A 25941-nucleotide genomic window follows, 5' to 3' on the forward strand; every position below is an offset into this window, starting at 1 on the left:
TCCCCGGGCCCGGCCATCTCGCTGGGCGGCTCGCGCTGCGCTCGCTGCTGCTGTTGCTGTTGCTGCTGCTTCACTTCGCGGTGCAAAGCGGAGCGGAAGGCGAGGGTGGAGGAGCCGCAAGGGGAGTGCAAGATGAGCGAGCTCCGGCAGAGGCTGGGCCGGGATGCCGACGGGCAGCAGCAGGACTCGGAGGGGAAGGTGAGCGGGCTGGCGGGCGGCGGCAGTGGGTGGGACGCGCTTCGGCATAGGATCCCGGCCGCGCACGGCGCCGCTTGCTAAGCTTGCACGAGTAGCCTCGGGGGGTGCAGCGGTGACGCGTGGGGAGGGGAGAGCTGCCTCCTCGCGGAGGGGGCGCTGCTCTTGCTTCCTATTGTTGCAATGCTGAGGAGTTGTTTTGTAACGAGGAGGGCCGGGGGTCCTTCCTTCCTGCCCGCTTCTCCCCTCGGGAATGCTTATGAATAAGTTTAAAAATAACGTGCGTAGGATAACGGATGCTGTAGCCTTCATCGTGCGTCCAGCAGCTTCCGAGATCGGTGTCCCCGGGGATGGGGGAAGGCCGTGCAAACAGGCGTGCCTTCGGTTTGGCGGAGCTGCTGTGCAATGTGACAAACGCCGAGCCCCTTGGAAGCTGCTGCTCTCGCCAAACTTGTGTCAAGGCCTCGAGGAAAACTTGATGATTACACACACACACACACACACACACACACACACACACACACACTGTATATGTGCATGCAAAAGTGACCTGATTTTTTCCTTATTTCCACCACCCCAGGAGCTTCTCTGTTTACAGTTCATGCAGCGTATTGGGAAATTTAAATGTCTGAGTAGCATGTGGTCATCTGTGTGTTTTGCTCAACATTTGCTGTGCTTTCAGTTCCCATTTCTAACCCGTACATGGTTTAAATGGTTTTTGAGGGCAAGGTGATATATATATATATATATATATATATATATATATATATACACACACACACACACATATATATATATATATATATATATATATATATATATATGGTGTTTATGTACCACCTTCTTGCTTCCAAGAAGCTCAAGGCAGATTGCATCGTTTGCCTCATCACAACAACCTTGTGAAGTAGGTCAGGTTGAGAGGCAGCTACTGGCTCACGGTCACCCAGTGAGCTTCATGGTTGAGTGAGGATTTGAACCCATGGCCCCAGGGCCTAGTCCAGCACTCTTAAGCACTACTGGTTGTTGTCCCCCCCCCCCCCATGCAAAATTACAACAAAAATTACAAACATTGAATCCAAAATAAAACTATACAAACAAGAAAGAAAAAAACACAAAAGAAAAACAAACAAGAAAAAAATCACACACACACACATCTACAAACACTACTGGTTTTATATTGAGTCAGACTTCCAGCACATTATCATCTACACCCCCAATTCTCAAACTCCACGGTTTCAGAAGCCACTCACTGAACATTTTTTTCCTTCACTGGCCTAAAAGTGCCATTTTGGGAGAGTCACAGACTCTAGAGCAGGTTGCTAGGAAGAGCCCCTTTTAAATGGTCGGCCTTTGTGGGGGGGAAACATCACCAGCACCATACTATGAAAATTATGGCCCCAAACTGGAAGATGGTTAGCGTATTTAGTAATCTGGTCTGGTGAAGATGGCTTTTATGTCAGTCGTCAGGAAAACACATCAACTGTAGGGCCAAGTAGAGATGTTCCTGACAGACACACAACTTTTTTCGTGGCCTAAACGGAAATCCTGGGCCTGTTTAAGAAGCCTGTTTATGAACACCTCAGCTTTCTAAAGATGGGTTACATCGCTCCATTAGGTCACAGCTTGACTTGTGGTGTAAGAAGTGAGTCCAAGGACTAAAGGTCTGGTCTGAAAAGTGTGACTCCAAGGACTGGCCTTGCTCTTCCATGTTTGAGAGGCTTACCTGGAGATGCAGTGTACAGTGGTACCTTGGTTTAAGAATGATTTGGTTTACAAACTCCACAAAGCCAGAAGTAGTGTCCCGGTTTGCGAACTTTACTTCAGTCTAAGAACAGAATCTGAACGGTGGAAGGGCACTGGTGGCGGGAGTCCTCATTAGGGAAAACACGCCTCGGTTTAAGAACGGTTTTGGTTTAAGAACGGACTTCCGGAACAGATTAAGTTGGGGCTCTTGCGGTTTTTTTTACCACTGCATACCTTTAAAGCGTGTGCACACGCACACTGCAGCCGCAAGGAATTCTGGGCACTGTAGTTTGCTAAGGGTTGCTGGGAATAGTAGCTCTGCTCACAATTCTCTGAGGAAAAGAATGTGATGCAAAAGTTATCGTGTGATTGCAGCCTGAGCCAGAGGCCTCCCTTCCCTGCCGTCTGATGAAGAGTAATCTACACTGATTGCTGTGATTTATTCCGAGTAAACATGCGTAGGACTGGACATAATGGGTTGTATCCAATGCTAGTCCTACTCAGAATAGACCTGTTGAAGTTAGTGGACGTGACTGAGTTATGTTCAGTGGTTTCGAGTTGCCTACTCTGAGTAGGACTAGTGTTGGATACAAGCCTGTGTCTTGATTCCTCCCCTGGCTGGGGATGCTCTTTGCTCAAGGCCAGCCTTACCTGCAATCTTGCAAATAACCCAACTGCAGCAGTGCAGCCAAGAAGTGTGTGATCCCGAGCAAGTAGTGAGGGACATAGGAAAAGCAGTGGTATTCTTTATGACTATTTATTGCCTTTATATCCCATCGTTTTCATTCAAGGTGCTCAAGGTGGCATATGTAGTGCTCCCCCTCGTCATTTAATCACCACAACAACACTGTGAGGTAGGTTGGGCTGAGAGGCAGTGACTGGCCCAAGGTCACCCAGGGAGCTTCATGGCTCAGTGGGGATTTGAACCCAGGTCTCCCAGATCCTAGCCTGATACTCTAACCACTGCACCATACTGCCATTCAGCATCTAATTAACAGTGCCATGATTGGGAGACACACACATTCACTATTTAACCCACAAAAGGGGGTGTGCTGGGTTATTGTAAGAATTACAAGCTGGTGGGTACTAAATGCTTTGAACCCCCTAATGCACTGCCTAAGTGCTTATTATTCTGCATTGGGGGGAAACTTGAAATGGCAGTTCATGGGGTGCAGGACCTCAAAAGCTCCACACAGCTTGCAGGAAGGCCTTGGGTAGCTCATTCCCCACCTTCTGGCTTTATTTCTCACCTAGCGCTGTGCAGGTGAACCAGAATCCTGCCTGCCTTGCGCCTCTGGGAATGAAAGGGAGACCGTGTGAAATGTTGGTTAACAGTAAAGTTCTGCAAACATTTTCAGGTCTGAGGTGCCTCATCTTTCCCAAACTCTGTTGTGAATCTTAGCGAGTAGAAGCCGAACGTCAACTTGCTTATCTTTAAGAAAAGTGTTTCTGGTGCAATTTAAGGTCTGGTTTGGTGGAAGAGACTCTGCTGCTGCTGCTACTCTGGTACAGTGTGGTGTCCAGAACACAGATGTATGTGAGGCCACAGCTAGACCAACCACAGGATTCAACCAGGGCTGGTTTGAGGGCAAGCTGTCTCCACTGGGCTCTCCTCCGTTCAGGGGAGAGAGCTCAGTGCCTGGTGATCTGAGAGATGCTGCTTATGGAATGCAACTCTGCGTCTCCTCCCTGCTGGCCTGATCGAAGGCTGAGCAACAGTTGGAAGTTATATTCCAGCCTTCATGCAGCGCAGAGTTAAGATATAGAAGTCTCTCCAATGGGAGGCAGTGATGGCCACCAACCCAAGATGGTTTTAAAAGAGGATTGGACAAATTCATGAGGAGAGGGCTATTGATGACTACTAACCATGATTGAATCCCCGCGACGGGGTGAGCTCCCGTTGCTCCGTCCCTGCTCCTGCCAACCTAGCAGTTCGAAAGCACGTCAAAGTGCAAGTAGATAAATAGGTACCGCTCCGGTGGGAAGGTAAACGGCGTGTCCATGTGCTGCTCTGGTTTTGCCAGAAGTGGCTTAGTCATGCTGGCCACATGACCCGGAAGCTCCCTCGGCCAGTAAAGCGAGATGAGCGCCGCAACCCCAGAGTTGTCCGCGACTGGGCCTAATGGTCCAGGGGTCCCTTTACCTTTAACCATGATCGCTATGGTCTGTCTCCACAGTCAGAGGCAGCAGTGCTTCGGAATAGCAGTTGCTGGAAACCACAGGAGGGAAGAGTTGCTCTTGTGCTCAGAATCTGTTTTTGGGTTTCCCACTGAGGCATCTGATTGGCCACTGTGAGAACAGGATGCTGGCCTGGACGGGTCTTTGTCCTGATCCAACTTCCTTGGCATATCAGTGGATACAGAAAGGATCCATTGAAGGTGGAAAATCTGGAATCTGTGGTAGCTCAGGACAGAATAGCATCAGAGGGGACTCTTTAGAGTAGTTCAAAAACAAGCTAAGCAACCACATGGCTTATGCATTCTTAGTCTTAAGTTATTTTGGGGGAATCTATGCCCTATAAAGGTCAGCTTTTTCTAACAAGAGGTCAGATGCTACATTACTCAAAGTTCGCAGCGGTCCATCTTGAATAAAATCAACTGCCTATAGCTGGAAAGCTAAATATTTTTCCCTTCTCTCTCTCTTTAAAAAAACATAGCAGTTTGTCCACAAACATACTGCAGGTTACTAAAGCCCAAATAGGTGGAGGATCTGCACCAGAGATCATTCCAGTTAAGTCAGGCTCAGCAGCAGTAAATTTTTGCCAAAGCATTATAACTTAAATCATAGGGCATCAGTAAAGCAGTTGTTTTAATTCCATCAGTTGGGAAACTGCTTTTTAATAAGAATAAAACACAGACCTCTGGGTTGTATCCAAATGAATTATACTCAGAGCAGACCCACTGAATTTAGCTGTGTCTGAGTAGGACTAGCATTGACCACCCCCCTTTAGTCTCTCTCTCTCTCTCTTTCCTTTAAAGAATAGCAGTGATGAGCTCAAGTCAGCAAACGTTGAGTCATCATTTAACTTTGCACAAGCTGCCAAGTGCCAAAGCTGGTCTTAGCAATGGCATCACGAGAAGATGTCACAGTAACATTGTTAATTGCCAGACTGTGTAATTTTATAAGCTGCATATGTGCACTTAAACTGGGAAACAAAACCCCTCTCTGCTTGCTAGAACTTATGCCCAAGTAAACATGTAGGACAGAGACATAAAGGGATTTGAATATCATTTTCTGCAATTCCTGGCATGTCTTGGAGCCAGAGATTGTGAAGTAACCACATGACCCACAGGCTCAGGCCCACAACTTCACAGGCAATTCACTGGTTCCACCTGGGGCAGGGGGAGGACTAACATAACGCCGGTCTTGAAAGACCTACATTGGCTCCCAGTACATTTCCGAGCACAATTCAGAGTGTTGGTGCTGACCTTTAAAGCCCTAAACGGCCTCAGTCCTGTATACCTGAAGGAGCGTTTCCACCCCCATCGTTCTGCCCGGACGCTGAGGTCCAGCGCCGAGGGCCTTCTGGCAGTTCCCTCACTGTGAGAAGCCAAGTTTCAGGGAACCAGGCAGAGGGCCTTCTCGGTAGTGGCACCCGCCCTGTGGAACGCCCTCCCACCAGATGTCAAAGAGAAAAACAACTACCAGACTTTTAGAAGACATCTGAAGGCAGCCCTGTTTAGGGAAGCTTTTAATGTTTGATGCATTACGGTATTTTAATATTTTGTTGGAAGCCTCACAGAGTGGCTGGGGAAGCCCATCCAGATGGGCGGGGTATAAATAAATTATTATTATTGTTGTTATTATTATGACTAATCATCCTCTCTTGGCATCCACCTGCCTTGAGGGACAACAGAGTCTTGGGCACGCTGCTTGCTCAGGGTTTAACAAATCTTGTTTTGCTCTAAGATTGGCTTACTCGGGTTCTGCCATTCTAATCTGCTTTGTGGGCAACTAAAATTAGCCAGGTTTAAACTGAAATAAGGATGACAACTTGTGAAAAGAAGTGTCCATGAGGTGAGCTTTTGTGCCTCTGTTTATGGGCTGATGTGCACAGGATGTTTGGGGTCGGATGGGGCACTTTAGAGGCGATATATGGAGTGCTCTGTGGCCGTTCACATCCGCTCCAAAAGGGTTCAAACCAGCACAGCGCCTTAAGGATTGTGCACATTGCCTTCTCAAAACCACAGGCATTATGAGCAGGGCTTGGGGCGAAAGTGTGAGTTCCACCAAGCCCTGCCGAGGCTTTGAGATGCCCCACTGAATACCGCCCTCCAAGGAGCCTGTAGTCAGGCTGGTGTGGGTGCCAAGAAGGGCAGCTCCAGTAATTGCAGGAGCTTATCTTCTTGGGTACAGATTAGAATAGCTTGTCCTGTTCTTCCTGAAAGACGCACTCTGCGAAGGCAGCCGAGAGCAGAATCAGCCCAGGTGACTACAAGGTTGTCCATTAGTCTAGGCTGCAAATCCTAAGATTTTGGAGTATGCGAGATGGTTGCTTTCAAGGCCCGGAAGACTGTTTCCCGCACCAAAGACCTCTTGAGCTTGCACTTCTTCCCTGTGGGGCATCAGAAAACGTTTCCACCCATTGGTGGAGTGCTTGCACCCCATTAACATCCCCCCCTCTGGAGATCTGTTGGCTCTGCTTCATGCTGGTGTCTCCTTGTCCTTGAGCTGGGTAAAGGCAAACAGGACATTGCATACACACCCCAGACAGGCTTTGGAGTCTCCCCGTGGAAATGGCACAGAGTAGATTTCTGCAGCGGAACAGCAGCTCAGCAGACTTGGGCTTCAAGGACCCTGAGGCAGGAGACCCTTTGGGGGTGGGAGCTATTCCTCTTGCTCCCTTTACAACTCTGTGCACGGAATCACTGGTGGGGTGGATCTCTGTAGTAACAGCACCATCCACATTCAAGGCTCATCTTCTGGCCACAAGCCCCCCTCCCTCCTTGCCAAACCCTGACAGGGAGCTTAGAAGAGGACGGAAGGAAGAGACAAGGTTAATGAGGGTTGCAAACAGAGTTACTTGTCCGGAGACTTATTTTAATCTGAGGATGCAGGGACAGGCTCTTATCGGGCTTTTAAATCTTCATACTTCTTTGCAAGGTTGCTGTAAACCGCTTTGCTCTTTAGACATGTTCTATGTATGTAATTACAAGGGACGCGGGTGGCGCTGTGGGTTAAACCACAGAGCCTAGGACTTGCCGATCAGAAGGTCGGCGGTTCGAATCCCTGCAACGGTGTGAGCCCCCGTTGCTCGGTCCCTGCTCCTGCCAACCTAGCAATTCGAAAGCACGTCAAAGTGCAAGTAGATAATTAGGTACCTCTCCGGCGGGAAGGTAAACGGCGTTTCCGTGCGCTGCTCTGGTTCGGCAGAAGCGGCTTAGTCATGCTGACCACATGACCTGGAAGCTGTACGCCGGCTCCCTCGGCCAGTAAAGCGAGATGAGCGCTGCAACCCCAGAGTCGGCCGGGACTGGACCTAATCGTCAGGGGTCCCTTTACCTTTATGTACGTAATTAACACGTTAGCTGCTGATAAAAGGCCTTGTAAGCTGGTCGTTTCCCCTGATCTTTTCTCTCTCTGCAGCAGTCTGCATCTGCCCCTCTAGTTCAGACTTTGCTGTTTAGCTTCTGCAGTCAGAATTGGTAAGGAAGACGTTTCCTTTTAAGGGCTTGTACTTTTGCTCTTGTGTTTGTAAAAATAAAGCCAGGAGCTCAAGTCTTCCTTCCACTGTCCTTAGAGGCTACAGATGTCGTGAGTTTCTGCACACAATGAAAGGATGCGTGTCAGGCGTGGTGCAGCAAAAATGGAAATGATTATTTGTCTCTGTATGTCATCGTCGTCGTCTTCTGCCACCTCCACTTGTTAGACAAGGCGGCAGGCAGTAGTCAGAAAGCAGATGTGGCCAGCCTGGGCATCCATGCAGCACTTGGCTTTTCCGTGGTCCTGGCTTGTTTGAAGCAAGCTCTCCAGAAAGGCTCTCTCTATTGGGAAAGGCTGCTTTAGATGGTGGTGATTTATTTACTTTTTGCTTTATTTATCACCTGCTTGTTGTTGAATATGGCAAACAAAGTAATAAAAATAAACAGAAAAGCAACAATATATTTAAAAAAAACGCGGAATAATATAAGGCAGTCCAATTAACCATTCTGTCGTAAGGCAAACATGCGTGGTGGCGATGTGCCTGTGTGGCAGTTCATAATCAAAGCTTCCAACGTGTCCAGAATTGAGTAACAGCTTTCAAAGGTCTACAGGATTGGCTTTTGAGTCGCTATACCCGTGCCTCTGATGGGATAAGCAAGCCACCGGGTTATCTTTTTTGTTTTGTTTTCTTTGAGCTGATGGGAACTGCAGTCCAAAAGGTTTGGTTGACCCAGGCACCCAGGCTGAGCTGTTAAAAGGAGTGTGAGAGCTTGCAGTGTAATGAAAACAAGCTGCTGGGAGAAGACAAATCTTCAGTATATTCTTCCTTAGTATAGCAACGAAGGGACGCGGGTGGCGCTGTGGGTAAAAGCCTCAGCGCCTAGGGCTTGCTGATCGAAAGGTCGGCGGTTCGAATCCCCGTGGCGGGGTGCGCTCCTGTTGCTCGGTCCCAGCGCCTGCCAACCTAGCAGTTCGAAAGCACCTCCGGGTGCAAGTAGATAAATAGGTACCGCTCCAGCGGGAAGGTAAACGGCGTTTCCGTGTGCGGCTCTGGCTCGCCAGAGCAGCAATGTCACGCTGGCCACGTGACCCGGAAGTGTCTCCGGACAGCGCTGGCCCCCGGCCTCTTGAGTGAGATGGGCGCACAACCCTAGAGTCTGTCAAGACTAGCCAGTACGGGCAGGGGTACCTTTATCTTTTATAGCAACGAAAGCAGCCTCAGCATATCCATCTTGAAGCTGCACTTCTAGATTCAAGGTGGCCAAGATGATATTCTCCATACTCCTGCCCCGTCCTCCCTGACCATTGGCCATGCTGGATGGGAACTGCAGTGTCTGGAGAGCACCACACTGGCTCTCCGTGTTGTAAATGGTTCCACAAATATCCCCACCAGTGGTAAGTGTCGATTCTGGCCCTGCCAAGCCCCCAGCTCCTGGTGGAGTACAGGGTCAGGTTTAAGGGGCTGGTTTTGACCTTTAAAGCCCTATGCAGCCTAGGACCCACATACCTACGTGACCACCTCTCCTGGTAGGCCCCGCGGAGGACCTTAAGGTCCACAAATGACAACACTTTGGAGGTCCCAAGCCGCAAGGTGCTTAGGTTGGTCTCAACTAGGGCCAGGGCCTTTTCAGTACTGGCCCCAACTTGGTGGAACGCTCTGTCACAAGAGACTAGGGCCCTGTGGGACTTGACATCTTTCTGCAGGGCCTTCGGTTTGGACTCAGTCTGACCCTTATGTTTCCCTCCTCTTATGGTTTTGACTTTTAAAATGAGGCTGCATTTTAAATTGCATTTTAACCTGTATTTTAAATTGTTGGTTTTTTCTTTTTCTTTTTTCTTATTATGTTTTTACTGAATTTTTATTTGTGTTAGCTGCCCTGAGCCCGGCTCTGGCTGGGAAGGGCAGGGTATAAATAAAATTTATTATTATTATTTTTATTCTGTGGGCTTTTTGCTGATGAGGCAAAGTGCACCTCAACAAACTAGCCTTACAGAGGTGTTGAATCACAAGTTCCTAATGCTTTGCACAGGCATTGTTTTTCAAAAGCATGGCAGGCGGGAGAAAAGAGAAGTCCATTCCTTATGAGGTGCTGAGTTCATGCAGCTCCCCTGGAATTTTGCTGAAGACTGCGGAAGCATTTGAGCTTTCAAGCTCTCTTTTTTAGCGATTGTGAAATGGCTAGAGGCAATGGTTTTAGGGTAGTTACAGTTTCCTAGTTCAGTGCTGCCACTTGAGACTGCACTGGAGTGTGAGGCTGCCTTGCATGACTTAAATGTTGCTCCATAGCTAAGTAAATAAAGCAATCCCTTGCATACGAAGAGCTAGCTTTTCAGGGTCCTTCGCTAGCCTGTTCCCTGATGTGTTCATTTTCTGCAAGCAGGGAGTGCTTCTTGTGTTGCGCAACAATCCTTGCTGTGAGCCCTGATGAGGCACAGCCCAGGTGGGCAGCCGTGGGGAGAGCTTGGCTTGTGTCGCCTGCTGTTCTTGAGTAGGTCTACAGGTGGATTCTCAGCCCTGTTCACCTACCTGTTCACCATGGCAACTGCTTTTTATTAGCTTTTCCTGGTTCGGCAACTATAGCCGTTCCTGCACAAGGATAACCTGATCATTGCAGGCCATGTGTTGATAACTTTGAGGCTGGATTGCTGCAGTGCGCTCCAAGTGGGGCTGCCCTTGGTTCTTGTTTGAAAGCTCCAGGTGGTGCAGAATGTGGTGGCCAGGCTGCCGATCGGAGCTTCTGGCTGAGAACATGTGGCACTCTTATTGAAGCATCTGCGCTGGCTTCTCATCTTCTGTTGAGCCAGGTTCATGGTCCTTGCATTAATTTACAAAGCCCTGAACAACTTGAGTCCAGGGCACCTGAGGAATCTCCTCATATCACAGCTCAATCACAGATCATCTGCAGGAACGTTGTTCGTTGTTCCCAGAGTCTGTGAGGCTCCTTTCACAGCAAGAGAGGGAGCCTTAAGCCAGTGTTACAGTGCCTGTCCTGTGGAACACTCTGCAACTAGAGATTCAGCAGGCACCTCTTCTGCCAACTTCTAAATGCCTGCTGAAAATCTTCTTATTTAATCAGGCCTATGCTGGCAATCCAAGAGCGAATCTTTCCACAGGGGTTAATTGATGCCTGTTTTAAACTTTTTAATGGGTTTTATTGTACGGTTTTGTTTTATTGTTGTAAACCATATTGATGTAGGTTTTATGACATGTTGGTAAAAAAACATTTTTATTAAAAAAAATTACATAAATGATCTGGCCAGGGTGATGAGTACCGTCCTGCCTTTTTCTCTTTGGCTTTGCTGCCATTTAGAGGCTCCTCCTGTAGCAAACATCTGTATCCACCTCTCCAGCTCCCAACTTGGGCTTTCTGTTTGGGCTGGAGGTTTTAGCTTTGCCTTGAGGGTAAAGGGACCGCTGACCATTAGGTCCAGTCGCGGATGACTCTGGGGTTGCGGCACTCATCTCGCTTTACTGGCCGAGGGAGCCGGTGTACAGCTCCCATGTGGCCAGCATGACTAAGCTGCTTCTGGCGAATCAGAGCAGTGCACGGAGACGCCGTTTACCTTCCCGCCAGAGTGGTCCCTATTTATCTACTTGCACTTTGATGTGCTTTCGAACTGCTAGGTTGGCAGGAGTAGGGACTGAGCAACGGGAGCTCACCCCGTCGCGGGGATTTGAACCGCCAACCTTCTGATCAGCAAGTCCTAGGCTCTGTGGTTTAGACCACAGCGCCACCCGTGTCCCTTTAGCTTTGCCTTACTGGGGTTTAACTTGGAGGAAGCATGATGTGTTTCTCCCCAGTCTCTCTCTCTCTCTCTCTCTCTCTCCTTCTCTCTCTCTTATTGCCTGCAATAGGATTTCACTTATTTTGACCTGCATGTGGCTTTTAGTTCTTCGATGCTGCATTCACCTCCATCTGCAAGAAAGGAGCTCTTTCAGGTGCTGATGGTCTGCAGCAGGAGTGGCAAATGAGTGAGGCCCTTCGGAGGTTTCTGGGTTCCATCAGCCCCAGACAGAAAAGTCAGGGGTGAAGGGAGTTGTTAGCCTCCCTCTCTCTCAACACTGGAACTTATGGACAACTAACGAAACTGAACGCTGGAAGATTCAGGAGAGATAAAAGGAAGCCGTTTCTGCAGTGCATAGTTAAGCTATGGAACTTTCCCCTACAGGAGGCAGCAATGGCCACCAACTTGGTGTTAGGATATAGTTCTGTTCCACCTTAAAAGGGTACAGGCATGACTATTGTGTGTCACATGCCTGTTTACTTCCAGCACAGATCTGCTGGGAACTTCCGTTTGTATATAGCTTTTGCGTTGCTGCTGTTTTGCTGGAGACGAAGGGAAGCAGACATGTTTTCCTCTGTTCCTGAACTATGCTGAATAAAATGCTGTACATTATGCTTACACCTTTCTCTGTCCGCCTCTTCTGCTGTGAGAAGATTTACACACTCTGCTGACAGAGCGTGCACGGGTCTCTAAACGTATCTGAGGCTCGTGTCGCTGATTGATGTTTTCCAAGGGAGACCGGTGATCATCTGGCTGGTGGCTGGAGTCAGTATCCCAACACTTGGATGGCTTTACTAGAGGCTTGGACCAATTCAGGGAGGAGAAGCAGGTTATCGATGGCTACTAGCCACAATAGCGATGCTTTGCCTACATGGTCAGAGCCAGCAATGCTTTTGAATACCAGTTGCTGGAAACCGCAGGAGGGAAGCGTTGCCCTTGTGTTTGGTACCTGCTTGCTGGCTTCCTATAAGAGGCATCTATTGGCCACAGTGAGAACAGGATGCTGGACTAGATGGGCCATTGGCCTGACCCAGCCGCCTCTTCTTAAGTTCTTATGTAGTCCTGCATTATATCTGGAGGGCCAAAGATTAGCCACCCCTGGTCTACTAGCATAGTAATGATTCTCAGGTCAGCTCTGAACTCACTTCGAAATTTTGGATTTCATGAGGGTTACTGTGGTGAATCATCCTCGAGTCACCAGTTTGTAGTTTCTCGCGTAATGTCAGAATCTAGGAACAGCGCTGTGCCAGACCATTGGTCCACCCACCTCTGCAGATTCTCTCCATCTTTCCCTCCCTCCAGGTGACGAGGATGGAATCAGGCACCTTTTGCAAAGCAGCTGCTCTTCCAGCAAGCTGCTTCTTCTCTTTCTCTCCCCGTAGGCTGCTGGTGAAAGCACAACTGTGCGCGTGCATGATTTTAATAACAAATCACCATAATTCAAATTCTCTGGATTGATAATATTGACATTCCTCATGGGCCCAATCAAAGGGGGGTTTTTTTGTGCGTGTGTGGGATTATAATGCTTCGCGTTTGTGCATTGACCCAGTTGTGTAAGAATTGCCAGGAGCAACGGAGCCATTTTCATCCCTGCGCGTGAGAGCAGGAGGTGGTTGCCATAGAAACTTCTGGGATGGACCAGAGCACAGCACATCAGAAAGCAGCCAGCTTGGTTCCCTGATCAGCTGTTTGAGCCAGTGATTTACAGAGGGACAGCTGTGATTTGTATGGCAATGGAAAGGTTGGCAATTAGCAAGCCCCTCCACTTCCGAATTTTTACTCCTCCCACCCACCTCTCCCAGTCCTATATTAAGCACATCTCTGTGTAATTAGCAACAGCTTTCTAAGTCAAGAAATCAATCCTGACATCTCTTGTTTGGGTTTGTGATTCTTCTTTATTCAGTTCCATTTTTCCCACCCGCTGTTGATTTTATGTGTCTATATCTTATATCTCCCACCTTTCCCCCCCCCCCCAGGTGATGTACACAAATTAAATCAATACAGATGCCATGCATACTGCAATTCTGAATAATCCTTTTTAGAGGGGAGGGGAGGCGGCAGTGGGGATGAGCCCATGGAACCAAGGAGGCCCCCCCCCCAAAAAAAGCTTGGGAACTGCTGGCTTAAACTGTGGTTTACGTGACATTCAAACTGGACCAGTGTTTGTCCTTTGCTTTTAGTTGTGAAGTTTTTATTGATTGATTCTTTTTATGTCAGCATAAATTTATATTTTGGGGGTGGAATGTTCCTTTGGATTCTTTTAAGCAGAAAGCAATAGCTTTCTGACATGCGGGTTGGATGGAATAAAATTCCTGGTTTGGGGTGTCTGTGTGCTGAAGGCACCATGTTGGAAATGGGTGTAGGGTGCTTTTGTGCCTGTGTGGGGTGCAGCAGATTTATCTTTGCACTATCGGTTCGGAAATGACTTCTTTTTGCAGCAAAGACATTGGATAGTGGGAACTTGGCTGTCCTTGTCCATTCTAGATAGAATACCTCAGAAGATAGTGACCTCTCCTTCCTTGGAGGTTTTTAAGCAGAGGTTGGGTGGCCACAAGGGATTCTTTAGCTGGGCTGCCTGCATTCTCAGGGATTGGATGAGATGGCACTTGGGGGTCTCTTCCAATTTTACTAATCTAATAATAAGAATAATAAGAATACTAATAAATTTTATTTATACCCCGCCCTCCCCAGCCAGAGCCGTGCTCAGGGCGGCTAACACCAATAAAATTACAGTAAAATCATAATGGGGGGGGGGACCAATTTAAAATACAGGTTAAAATGCAATTTAAAATGCAGCCTCGGTTTAAAAGTCAAAACCGTAAGGAGAGGGAAAACATAAGGGTCAGACTGAGTCCAAACCAAAGGCCAGGAGGAACAGCTCTGTCTTGCAGGCCCTGCGGAAAGATGTCAAGTCCCGCAGGGCCCTAGTCTCTTGTGGTAGAGCGTTCCACCAAGTCGGGGCCAGTACTGAAAAGGCCCTGGCCCTAGTTGAGACCAATCTAACCACCTTGTGACTTGGGACCTCCCAAATGTTGTCATTTGTGGACCTTAAGGTCCTCCGCAGGGCATACCAGGAGACAGGATTATGGCTGCTGTTGCAATTCCCTGATGGCTTGAGGCCATCTTTGCACTTTGGGAAGCTGGTACAATGACTCTTTCCGTTGCTGATACAAAGGAGTACTGCGGCTTATAAATGAGTACATAATATACAGTGCCAATGCCAGCATATATATTATATCTCATTTTCTGTTGACGTTATCAATTTCCTAGCTGGCCAGGGCCTCCTTGAGGCAAATGCATCCACGTAATAATGCAGTTTAAACCTTGCTGGAAGGAAGAGGGGCTGACGCCTTCCTCCCTCTGGTCCTGATCTCCCTCAGCATTTGAGTTGGTGCTGAGGTCTTGTACATTTGCATGCACCCTTCTCGCTCTGGGGCAGGCCCCTTTTCTTCCTCCTTCCTCCTTCCCATGACTTGCTTTAACCTAAACAAGGTTTGAAGAGGGTCATTGTAGCGATCACACAGGGTCCCCAGACGTTTAACGGTCTATTGATCCCTGTACCACTACTGTGCTTGCTTCCCTGCTGTCACCAACCAGTTACTCTCTTAGTCAGTTGTTAAAAGTGAACCAAAAAAACCACCAAGTTTACAGTGGTACCCCGGGTTACATACGCTTCAGGTTACAGACTCAACAATAGAAAATGTCCTTTCATACTGCATCACGGTGTGGTACGCTGGTTTGACATCAACTGATAGGAAGTGCCCACGGAGGGTGGTGAATACAGCACAAGATATTATGGGCTGTCCCGTGAATCCGCTGGATGACATCGCGGAAGAACATTGCCTCAGGAGAGTGAGGAAAATTCTCAGGGATGATTCACACGCTGGCCAGCACTTTCTTGATCTCCTGCCCTTGAGCAGAAGATATAGAAGCATGATTAGTCGCACCAACAGGGTAAAGAACAGCTTCTATCCGTGGGGTGTTAGGCTGCTGAATGAAAAGATAAGAATAGGGCAACGGACTTTCGGGTTTGGTGGGTGTGTAAACGAGAGGAATTAAGACTAAGAGAGCTGAGTGGGGGGTGCTCGTGTAATCTTGCTGTATGCAAGTTGTACAGTAAAGTATTTCAATTTCAATAACAGCCATTGCATGTGTGCAGATGGAAGCCCTTCGCCCTGACCCCCCTTGCTTCTTTGCATCAAACCTTTGCCTCTCTCGTCCTGCAGGAATCAGAGTTTGAAAGCAAGCTGGATGGAGAAACGGCGTCGGACAGCGAGTCCAAATCGGAGATTGCCCAAGCAGCGCCGGTGGATGACACCCCAGAGGTCCTCAACAGGGCTCTCTCCAACCTGTCCTCCAGGTAAATGCTGATGTCAAAACACACTCGGGCGTTTTGCATTAAAGCCCACTTTTTATTTATTTTATAAAATTTATACACTGCTTGATATTGGGGAAAAAAATCTCAAATCTCAGCATGGTTTACAAAGAAAGGCAAAATCATAAAAGGATCAGTAAGAAGAATCAGTAATGATTTAAGACATTCAAAAACTTAAAATCGCAATGGGCTGGAAACAGATTCAAACTCACACCATCTTCCTTTGCATCTGGGTAGGCTTGTCGGAACAAAAAAAAACATTTAGCAGCCACCAGAAAGAGTACAGCGAAGGCACCTGCCTGATATCAATAGGCAGGGAGTTCCAAAGTATGGGTGCTGCCACATTAAAAGATTAAAGTTCTTACAAATGTGGAACAGGCGTAATGGGACACCTGTGGGACTGCCAGTTCTGTAGACTGGTCAAGTGGAGTAGAGTGACCTCACAAGCATTTCTCCCTCCCAAAGGGGGACCTGAAAGGGTGCTTTATCTAATAGTTGTGGTGTCACAGCTCTGCCGAGGAGCGAGTGCCAAAATGGCAGTGGCCAGCACTCCCCACCCCACCAACGTCCCCATATTTTATTTCAGAAATCCTACAGACGTGTTATGAGAGGCTGGGCCCCCCCCACAAACAGCACAGGCATATAGAAAGCTGCCTTATACAGAGTTGGACCATTGGTCCATCTTGCTGAGTATGCCTACACTGACTGGCAGCTGCTCTCCAGGTTTTCCAGCAGCCATCTCTCCCAACCCTGCCTGGAGTGCAACTGGGGTTTGGCCAGGGGCCTTCTGTTTGCAAGGCAGATGCTGTACCACTGAGCTCTGGCCCTCCTACAACAAATACTGCTTGGTGCCCAGTCCCATCAAGGCTGGCCCAAGATGTTTTGGGGGTGCCGGAGGCAAGATATTGACGTGGCACCTTTCTGCCCACCCCCTGCCCCGTCTACTAATGAGCAGGGGGCATAATTTGCCTGGGCTCTCCATTGCTCATGGCTTGTGTCTACAGAAGAGGTGTATCCACACGACGGTCACCTCCAGACTTGATTATTGTAACTCGGTCCAGGTGGGGCTGCCCTTGAGGCTGACCCAGAAACTCCAGCGGGTGCAGAATGCTGCGGCGAGACTCCTTACAGGGTCCCTGCTGCGGGATCACATTCACCCAGTGCTATACCAGCTGCACTGGCTCCCGGTGGAGTAGAGGGTCAGGTTTAAGGTGCTGGATTTAACCTTTAAAGCCCTATATGGCCTAGGACCCTCGTACCTACGGGACCGCTTCTCCTGGTATGTCCCACGGAGGACCTTACGGTCTGCAAATAATAACACCTTGGAGGTCCCGGGCCACAGGGAGGTTAGGTTGGCCTCAACCAGAGCCAGGGCTTTTTCGGCCGTGGCCCCGATCTGGTGGAACGCTCTGTCACAAGAAACTAGGGCCATGCGGGACTTGACATCTTTCTGCAGGGCCTGCAATACAGAGCTGTTCCACCAGGCCCTTGGCCAAGGCACAGCCTGACCCCCTCCTTTGGTAATTCTTCACAGAACTCTAGCCCAATGGTTGCCATTAATTTGATTTTGAATTGATTTTATAATGAATGGATTTTAGAATGCTGTGTTACTTTTATTGTTAGCTGCTCTTGAGCCCGGCTTTGGCTGGGGAGGGCGGGATATAAATAAAAATTATTATTATTATTATTATTATTATTATTATTATTATTATTATTATTGAAGGTAAAGGTACCCCTGCCCGTACGGGCCAGTCGTGTCCGACTCTAGGGTTGTGCGCCCATCTCACTTAAGAGGCCGGGAGCCAGCGCTGTCCGGAGACACTTCCGGGTCACGTGGCCAGCGTGACGAAGTTGCTCTGGTGAGCCGGCACCAGCGCAGCGCACGGAAACGCCGTTTACCTTCCCGCTATAAAGCGGTACCTATTTATCTACTTGCACTTAGGGGTGCTTTTGAACTGCTAGGTGGGCAGGAGATGGGACCGAAAGACGGGAACTCACCCCACCGCGGGGATTCGAACCGCCGACCATGCGATCGGCAAGCCCTAGGCACTGAGGTTTTACCCACAGCGCCACCCGCGTCCCTATTATTATTATTATTATTATTATTATTATTATTATTATTATTATTATCCAGTGGGACGGGCCTCTTCCTGATTGAGCCTGCCTGTGCCCCCGGGGTGTCAACAGATGCTGTTCTCCCTCGGCCACTTCACTCTGGAGTGCAGAGGGTGGCTGCGATGAGAGGGCCTGGAGTGGTTTGCCTGGCGCCTTCTGTGATGGCCCCTCTCTGCCAAGAAAAGCTTTTTTTTGTTGTTGTTCTCTTAGTCCTCATGGCCTTCTCTCATTAGCCTCATGCAAGACTGATCTTGATATTTGGCCTGGCTTCTGTAGTGGCTCATATGCTTTTAATGAAAACCCTTTAAGAGAGTTTTATTACGTTGAGCGGGATTATGTGATGAATTTAGTTCTCCATATAATTAGGTGCATTCCCCCCCCCCCCCCCGGTGATATTTTTATTGCATTGTATAAGTTCACAAAGCTAAAAATGAAAGCAATGTAAAGCATAAGAGCATCCGTATACAGGATGTTTTTTTGTCTATTATTATTATTCCTTGTTGTTTTCATTTTTAGCTTTGCAAACTTACAAAATCGATACAGGAATATTGAACTGGGTGAATTTGAGAGAAGCCATGTTTTGTTTTTGCTGATTTGGAGTTTACTTTGTAGCATTTCTGTTGTATTACCGTATTTTTCGCTCTATAACACGCACCTGACCATAACACGCACATCGTTTTTAGAGGAGGAAAACAAGGGAAAAAACATTCTGAATGAAACAGTGGATGTATCATTTTTGTGCTTCATGCTGTGGCCACAGACATGTGATCTGATGGTGAATTTGGGGTGACCCAATGCAAAGATCCTGAGGATCCATGTGGATCCATGCTTTTTAACCACGTGTTTGCACCATTGCAGCCCCAGGCAACAGTGGGTGCGTGATTTTTTTGGTGCAGGCTGTAGCCATGGACATGCTATGTGATCTGATGGTGACTTTGGGGTGACCCAATGCAAAGATCCTGAGGATCCATGTGGATCCATGCTTTTTAACCACGTGTTTGCACCATTGCAGCCCCAGGCAACAGTGGGTGCGTGATTTTTTTGGTGCAGGCTGTAGCCATGGACATGCTATGTGATCTGATGGTGAATTTGGGGTGACCCAATGCAAAGATCCTGAGGATCCATGTGGATCCATGCTTTTTAACCACGTTTTTGCACCATTGCAGCCCCAGGCAACAGTGGGTGCGTGATTTTTTTTGGTGCAGGCTGTAGCCATGGACATGCTATGTGATCTGATGGTGAATTTGGGGTGACCCAATGCAAAGATCCTGAGGATCCATGTTGATCTATGCTTTGTAACCACATTTTAAGTGGGGAGCGAAGGAAAAACAAAGAAGGGACATGAGAGGGGTGTGCAGAGAAGCAGCTGGCTAAGAATGCTGGAGAGGGATTTAACGGGTGGGAGGCAAAAGTTCCCCCCCAAGCCAGCCATCTCTCTCTCTCTCTCTCTCTCTCTCTCTCTCTCTCTCTCTCTCCCTCCCCCCCTCTCCCTCTCCCTCCCCCACTCTCTCTCCCTCTCCCCCAGCAGTACCGGAGCACAGAGACGACACTTTCCCCTCTGCTTGCCTGGAGGGGAGGGGCTTTCCCTGCTCTTTGTTCCGTTTCAGCAATCACAGCAACGAAACAGAGGAGGGTGGGCAGTAAGACCCTGAGGCAGAATGCAGGAAAGCTGCCACTTCCTCTTTTCAGGTTTCCCTTCTCCTTGACTCGCGATTTGACTTTTGCTTGATTTTTTGGCTCCAGGGACCACACATTCGCTCCATAACACGCACAGACATTTCCCCTTCCTTTTTAGGAGAAAAAATCTGCGTGTTATAGAGGGAAAAATACGGTATTTCTTTGTCGTCGTCATCATCATAAACTTTATTGCACTAGCCATAGGCCTTGGCATTATTCACAAAGGGAACAAAGAGAGAAGCAACAATAAAACCATAAAAACCATAAGAACAGGCACTGCAGATGCAAAGAACCACAATCACTTCTCCCAAAAATTATTTGTTGTATACGATAGACTAGCAAGGGGTTCTCAGGTAGAATGTGCCAGGTTAAATGTCCGAATCACCTTTGCAATTGACCGCTATTTTATCTAGTTCTTTTCTCCTGATCATCTTAGCTGCCAACGCATATAGTGCTACTTTATAAGTTACGAAGTCATCAGTATCACTCAGCAGCCATTTCCCCCTTTCCGCCCTGTTCGAGTGTGTTCCATTCGTGAGCAGGGGTTTTATAAATCGGTCTCTTGGTTCTATATATTGCAATAAATAGTGGTGCAGGTTCTCTACGCAAGGTTGCTGACAAAGTCTCTCCTTGTACTGTACTTCGCCATACCGACCACCCACCACCGCTGAGGGCATCGATTGGAGTTGTAATTCTGTGAAAGCGATTCTTAGTACGGCAAGTGGGGGCTTTGTCAAATAACTAGCTCGGATGTGCTCCGTTTTGATAAGTTTATTTCTTTGTCATTCCTAACTTGTGCTAAACGTTTTTTTGTGTACCCTGCCCAGAGGGCCGAGTTATGGAACAATGGCCAAACAGTAATAATTAGTAATGACTTTAAATGATTTGGAGCATTTTGGTCCTCGTTTGCACCAGTGATGCTCCGGGATTGCAGGGGTTTTCCCCCAGCCAATACTTGCTGGATGGAGGCTGTCACTGAGCTGGGGTCCTCCTCCCCAGGGCTCAGTTGTTGTTATTTACAGTGGTACCTCGGGTTAAGTACTTAATTCGTTCAAGAGGTCCGTTCTTAACCTGAAACTGTTCTTAACCTGAAGCACCACTTTAGCTAATGGGGCCTCCTGCTGCCGCTCCGCTGCCGGAGCACGATTTCTGTTCTCATCCTGAAGCAAAGTTCTTAACATGAAGCACTATTTCTGGGTTAGCGGAGTCTGTAACCTGAAGCGTATGTAACCTGAAGTACCACTGTTTTTTACTACTCGGCCTTCACCCTAAGGTCCCAGTGTGGGTTACAGCATTAAAAAACAATACAACTTACAGTCACAAAAATAAAAACATGCACCTCTCTGACAAAGGAGTGGCATAGCTTAGGGCATGGGTAGGCAAACTAAGGCCCGGGCGCCAGATCTGGCCCAATTGCCTTCTCAATCGGGTCCTCAGACGGTCCAGGAATCAGTGTGTTTTTACATGAGTAGAATGTGTCCCTTTATTTAAAATACATCTCTGGGTTATTTGTGGCGCATAGGAATTCGTTCATCTTTCTTTCCCCCCCAAAATATAGTCCGGCCCCCCACAAGGTCTGAGGGACCCCTGCTGAAAAAGTTTTCTGACCCCTGGCTTAGGGCATGGGTAGGCAAACTAAGGCCCAGGGGCTGAATCTGGCCCAGTCGCCTTCTCAATCCGGCCCGCGGACTGTCCGGGAATCAGCATGTTTTTACATGAGTAGAATGTGTCCTTTATTGAAAATGCATCTCTGGGTTATTTGTGGGGCATAGGAATTCGTTCATCTTTCTTCCCCCCAAAAAATATAGTCTGGCCCCCCCGAAGGTCTGAGGGACAGTGGACTGGCACCCTGCTGAAAAAGTTTGCAGACCCCTGGCTTGGGGCTGCCACAGTGAAGGCCCTTTCCTAGGCTGCCACCATCCCCAAACCTCAGGGTGGAGGAATTATCAGGAGGGTCTCCTCTCCTGATCTCAGCACCGAAGAGGGTCTGCAAGGAGGGAGGTGGTCTTTCTGCTTCACTCCCATTGTTGTTGTTGTTGTTTAGTCGTTTAGTCGTGTCCGACTCTTCGTGACCCCATGGACCAGAGTACGCCAGGCACGCCTGTCTTCCACCGCCTCCCGCAGTTTGGTCAGGCTCATGTTTGTAACACTATCCAACCATCTCATCCTCTGTCGTCCCCTTCTCCTTGTGCCCTCCATCTTTCCCAACATCAGGGTCTTCTCCAGGGAGTCTTCTCTTCTCATGAGGTGGCCAAAGTATTGGAGCCTCAACTTCACGATCTGTCCTTCCAGTGAGCACTCAGGTCTGATTTCCTTAAGAATGGATGCGTTTGATCTTCTTGCAGTCCATGGGACTCTCAAGAGTCTCCTCCAGCACCATAATTCAAAAGCATCAATTCTTCGGCGATCAGCCTTCTTTATGGTCCAGCTCTCACTTCCATACATCACTACTGGGAAAACCATGGCTTTAACTATACGGACCTTTGTTGGTAAGGTGATGTCTCTACTTTTTAAGATGTTGTCTAGATTTGCCATCGCCTTTCTCCCAAGGAGCAGGCGTCTTTTAATTTCGTGACTGCCGTCACCATCTGCAGTGATCATGGAGCCCAAGAAAATAAAATCTCTCACTGCCTCCATTTCTTCCCCTTCTATTTGCCAGGAGGTGATGGGACCAGTGGCCATGATCTTCGTTTTTTTGATGTTGAGCTTCAGACCATATTCACACTCCCATTATTCCGACCTTATTGGGGCCCATGTTTGCTCCCTTCCCCTTCCCACTCCATTCCACCCTCCTGGTTGAGCTGCTTGGGGCTTTGGATTGGTGCCCCAGAAGCCCCAAATCATACTTGACTTTCCTGGAGACCAGGAACCTGGTGCAGTTTTGGTATGAGCCTGCAGTACTTTTTATAAAGTTTTCTTTACGACGTACTTAAGAGGATTTTTTCTTCCACCTTTCCAAAACGTTGCAAGGCAGCTCACAGCAAAAACCACAACAGCAGCAAAAAAACACACCCCCAGCTGTAACATTAAGAAACACTAAAAGCAGCCAGTACGGTTCGAAATGAGGCAGCAGATAAAAGCCACTTAAAAGGTGCACTTTGAAGCTAGCATTGCAAGGAAATTAAAATGTGAAAGTGTTATTATTGTGTTCCTGTACATCAGTTAGATAGTTTAAAATTGGGAGGATCAGAAGCAGCTAGAGGCAACAGAAGAAAATGGTTGCACAAATGAGAATTTTGTTGCTGTTTCTCTTGTATCCAGGAAATATTTTCCGGTTTCTGAATTGCTTGTGACACCTCCTGGTTCACCAGCCAAGCAGACCAACAGGGTATCCTGTGTCTGGGTATCAGTCAGGCTTTTCTGTGTCTGGGATGAGAACTTTGCACATGGAGATGAGCATTTAAGAACCTAAGAATCTAAGTAGAGGCTGCTGGATCAGGCCGGTGGCCCATCAAGTCCAGGACCCTGTTCTCACAGAGGAGGCCAACCGGGCGCCTCTTCTGGGAAACCTGCAAACAGGATTCGAGCACGTGAACCCTCACTTCCCTCCTGCAGTTTTACAATCCGTGCATTTTGTATACGTCAACTGATACACACACAAACCCTCGGGTTCATTATATTCAGGGTTGTTAGACCAGGGGTCAGCAACTTTTTTCAGCAGGGGGCCGGTCCACTTTCCCTCAGACCTTGTGGGGGGCCGGACTATATTCTGAAAAATAAATAAATGAATTCCTATGCTCCACAAATAACTCAGAGATGTATTTTAAATAAAAGGACACATTCTACTCATGTAAAAACACGCTGGTTCCCGGACCATCTGCGGGCCGGATTTAGAAGGCGATTGGGCTGGATCCAGCCCCCGGGCCTTAGTTTGCCTACCCATGCCCTAAGCCAGGGGTCAGCAAACTTTTTCAGCAGGGGGCCGGTCCACTTTCCCTCAGACCTTGTGGGGGGCCGGACTATATTTTGAAAAATAAATAAATGAACGAATTCCTATGCCCCACAAATAACTCAGATGCATTTTAAATAAAAGGACACATTCTACTCATGTAAAAACACGCTGGTTCCCAGACAGTCTGCGGGCTGGATTGAGAAGGCGATTGGGCCAGATCCGGCCTACCCATGTAGACGAATACCCTCCCATGAAGAGGCATTTTCCAATTCCCCCCAGGACCGTCCAGCTCTGACTGCCTTGACCAGCCTGGAAAGAGCACTGGCAATGTGCACAGGTGGTCCTTCTCAGCTTTCCAAGGATGATGTCCAGCTTCATTGGCTTTCTTCATCAGAACAGCCTGCTTTGAGGGAGGCTGTTGGGGAGGACGGACTCCAGGTGTTAGAAATATGATTTGTTGCAGGCATGACACACTTGGAGGGGGATGCTTCCTCAGGGACACCATGTAGTGGTTAGAGTGTCTGCCTAGGGCCTGAGAGACCAGGGTTCAAATCCCCACTGAGCCCTGAAGGTTACTGGGTGATCTTGGGCCTCTCACTCCCTCTCCGTCTAACCTACCTCACAGGGTTGTTGTGGGGATTAAATGGAGAGGAGGAAAACCATGTACGCCGCCTCAAGCTCCTTGGAGGAGAGGTGGGGTAAAAATGCAATAAAGAAATAATACATAGGAAGCGGTATAAAAAGGTAAAGGTACCCCTGACTGTTAGGTCCAGTTGCAGACAACTCTGGGGTTGCGGCGCTCATCTCGCTTTATTGGCCGAGGGAGCCGCCGTACAGCTTCCGGGTCATGTGGCCAGCAAGACTAAGCCGCTTCTGGCGAACCAGAGCAGCGCACGGAAACGCCGCTTACCTTCCCGCCGGAGCGGTACCTATTTATCTACTTGCACTTTGACGTGCTTTCAAACTGCTAGATTGGCAGGAGCAGGGACCGAGCAACGGGAGCTCACCCCATCATGGGGATTCGAACCGCCGACCTTCTGATCGGCAAGTCCAAGGCTCTGTGGTTTAACCCACAGCGCCACCCATGTCCTAGGAAGGGGTATAGTGAGCCCCAAACTGGATGAAGTAAAATGCTACATTTTCACCATGTCATTCCAAAGGAATGCCACACAAAAATTACGAAGTTGCTTCTCACATACAGTGGTACCTTGGGTTACAGACGCTTCAGGTTACAGACTCTGCTATCCCAGAAATAGTACCTCGGGTTAAGAACTTTGCTTCAGGATGAGAACAGAAACCGCGCGGCGGCGGCACTGGGAGGCCCCGCTAGCTAAAGTGGTACCTCAGTGTAAGAACAGTTTCAGGTTAAGAACGGACCTCTGGAACGAATTAAGTTCTTAACCCGAGGTACCACTGCACTGTATATGGAAAGTCACCAAAGGAATGAAAAATGTATAGACCTATATCAAGAAAAATACAATCACACACACAAAAAGGACAGCTTAAAAAAAGAAGATTTTTTTTGGGTGGGAGGTGTCTGTCAGTGGTACTGTTTATTCTCTATCTGCTATTGTTGGCCACTAGCCACAATGGCTGTGCTCTGTCTCCACAATCAGAGGCAGCAAGGCGTCTGAATACCAGTTACTGGAAACCGCAGGAGGGGAGAGGGCTGCTTTTGTGCCTGGATTCCTGCTTGTGGGTCTGGGGCATCTGTGAGGACAGGATGCTGAGCAAGGTAATAGTGCCACTGTATTCTGCTCTGGTCAGACCTCACCTGGAGTACTGTGTCCAGTTCTGGGCACCACAGTTCAAGAAGGACACTGACAAACTGGAACGTGTCCAGAGGAGGGCAACCAAAATGGTCAAAGGCCTGGAAACGATGCCTTATGAGGAACGGCTAAGGGAGCTGGGCATGTTTAGCCTGGAGAAGAGGAGGTTAAGGGGTGATATGATAGCCATGTTCAAATATATAAAAGGATGTCATATAGAGGAGGGAGAAAGGTTGTTTTCTGCTGCTCCAGAGAAGCGGACACGGAGCAATGGATCCAAACTACAAGGAAGAAGATTCCACCTAAACATTAGGAAGAACTTCCTGACAGTAAGAGCTGTTTGACAGTGGAATTTGCTGCCAAGGAGTGTGGTGGAGTCTCCTTCTTTGGAGGTCTTTAAGCAGAGGCTTGACAACCATGTGTCAGGAGTGCTCTGATGGTGTTTCCTGCTTGGCAGGGGGTTGGACTCAATGGCCCTTGTGGTCTCTTCCAACTCTAGGATTCTATGATTCTAAGGTGTTCCACTGGCCTGATCTAGGAGACACTACTTACCGTATTTTTCGCTCTATAAGACGCGCCAGACAATAAGAGCCACCTAGTTTTTGGAGGAGGAAAACAAGAAAAAAAAAAATTCTGAATCCCAGAAGCCAGAACAGCAAGAGAGATCTGGCTTCTGGGATAGCCTCTTGCTGTTCTGGCTTCTGGGATAGCCCGCAAAGCCTCCGCAGGGCAGCGGGATGAAGGCT

General features: G+C 48.3%; 1 protein-coding gene across 1 annotated transcript in view; it reads left to right on the forward strand.

Annotated features, from left to right (window-relative positions):
* The window catches only part of CDS2 (CDP-diacylglycerol synthase 2), a 50007-nt gene continuing 24066 nt past the window's right edge, over positions 1 to 25941 (forward strand). The window contains exons 1-2 of the mRNA XM_028741212.2: positions 1 to 198; positions 15594 to 15727. Of these exons, the coding sequence (XP_028597045.2) occupies positions 133 to 198; positions 15594 to 15727 (200 nt within the window). The 5' untranslated portion in view covers positions 1 to 132. The remainder of the gene's footprint in view (positions 199 to 15593; positions 15728 to 25941) is intronic.

Source organism: Podarcis muralis, chromosome 7, assembly GCF_964188315.1.
Source record: "Podarcis muralis chromosome 7, rPodMur119.hap1.1, whole genome shotgun sequence".
Lineage (NCBI taxonomy): Eukaryota > Metazoa > Chordata > Lepidosauria > Squamata > Lacertidae > Podarcis > Podarcis muralis.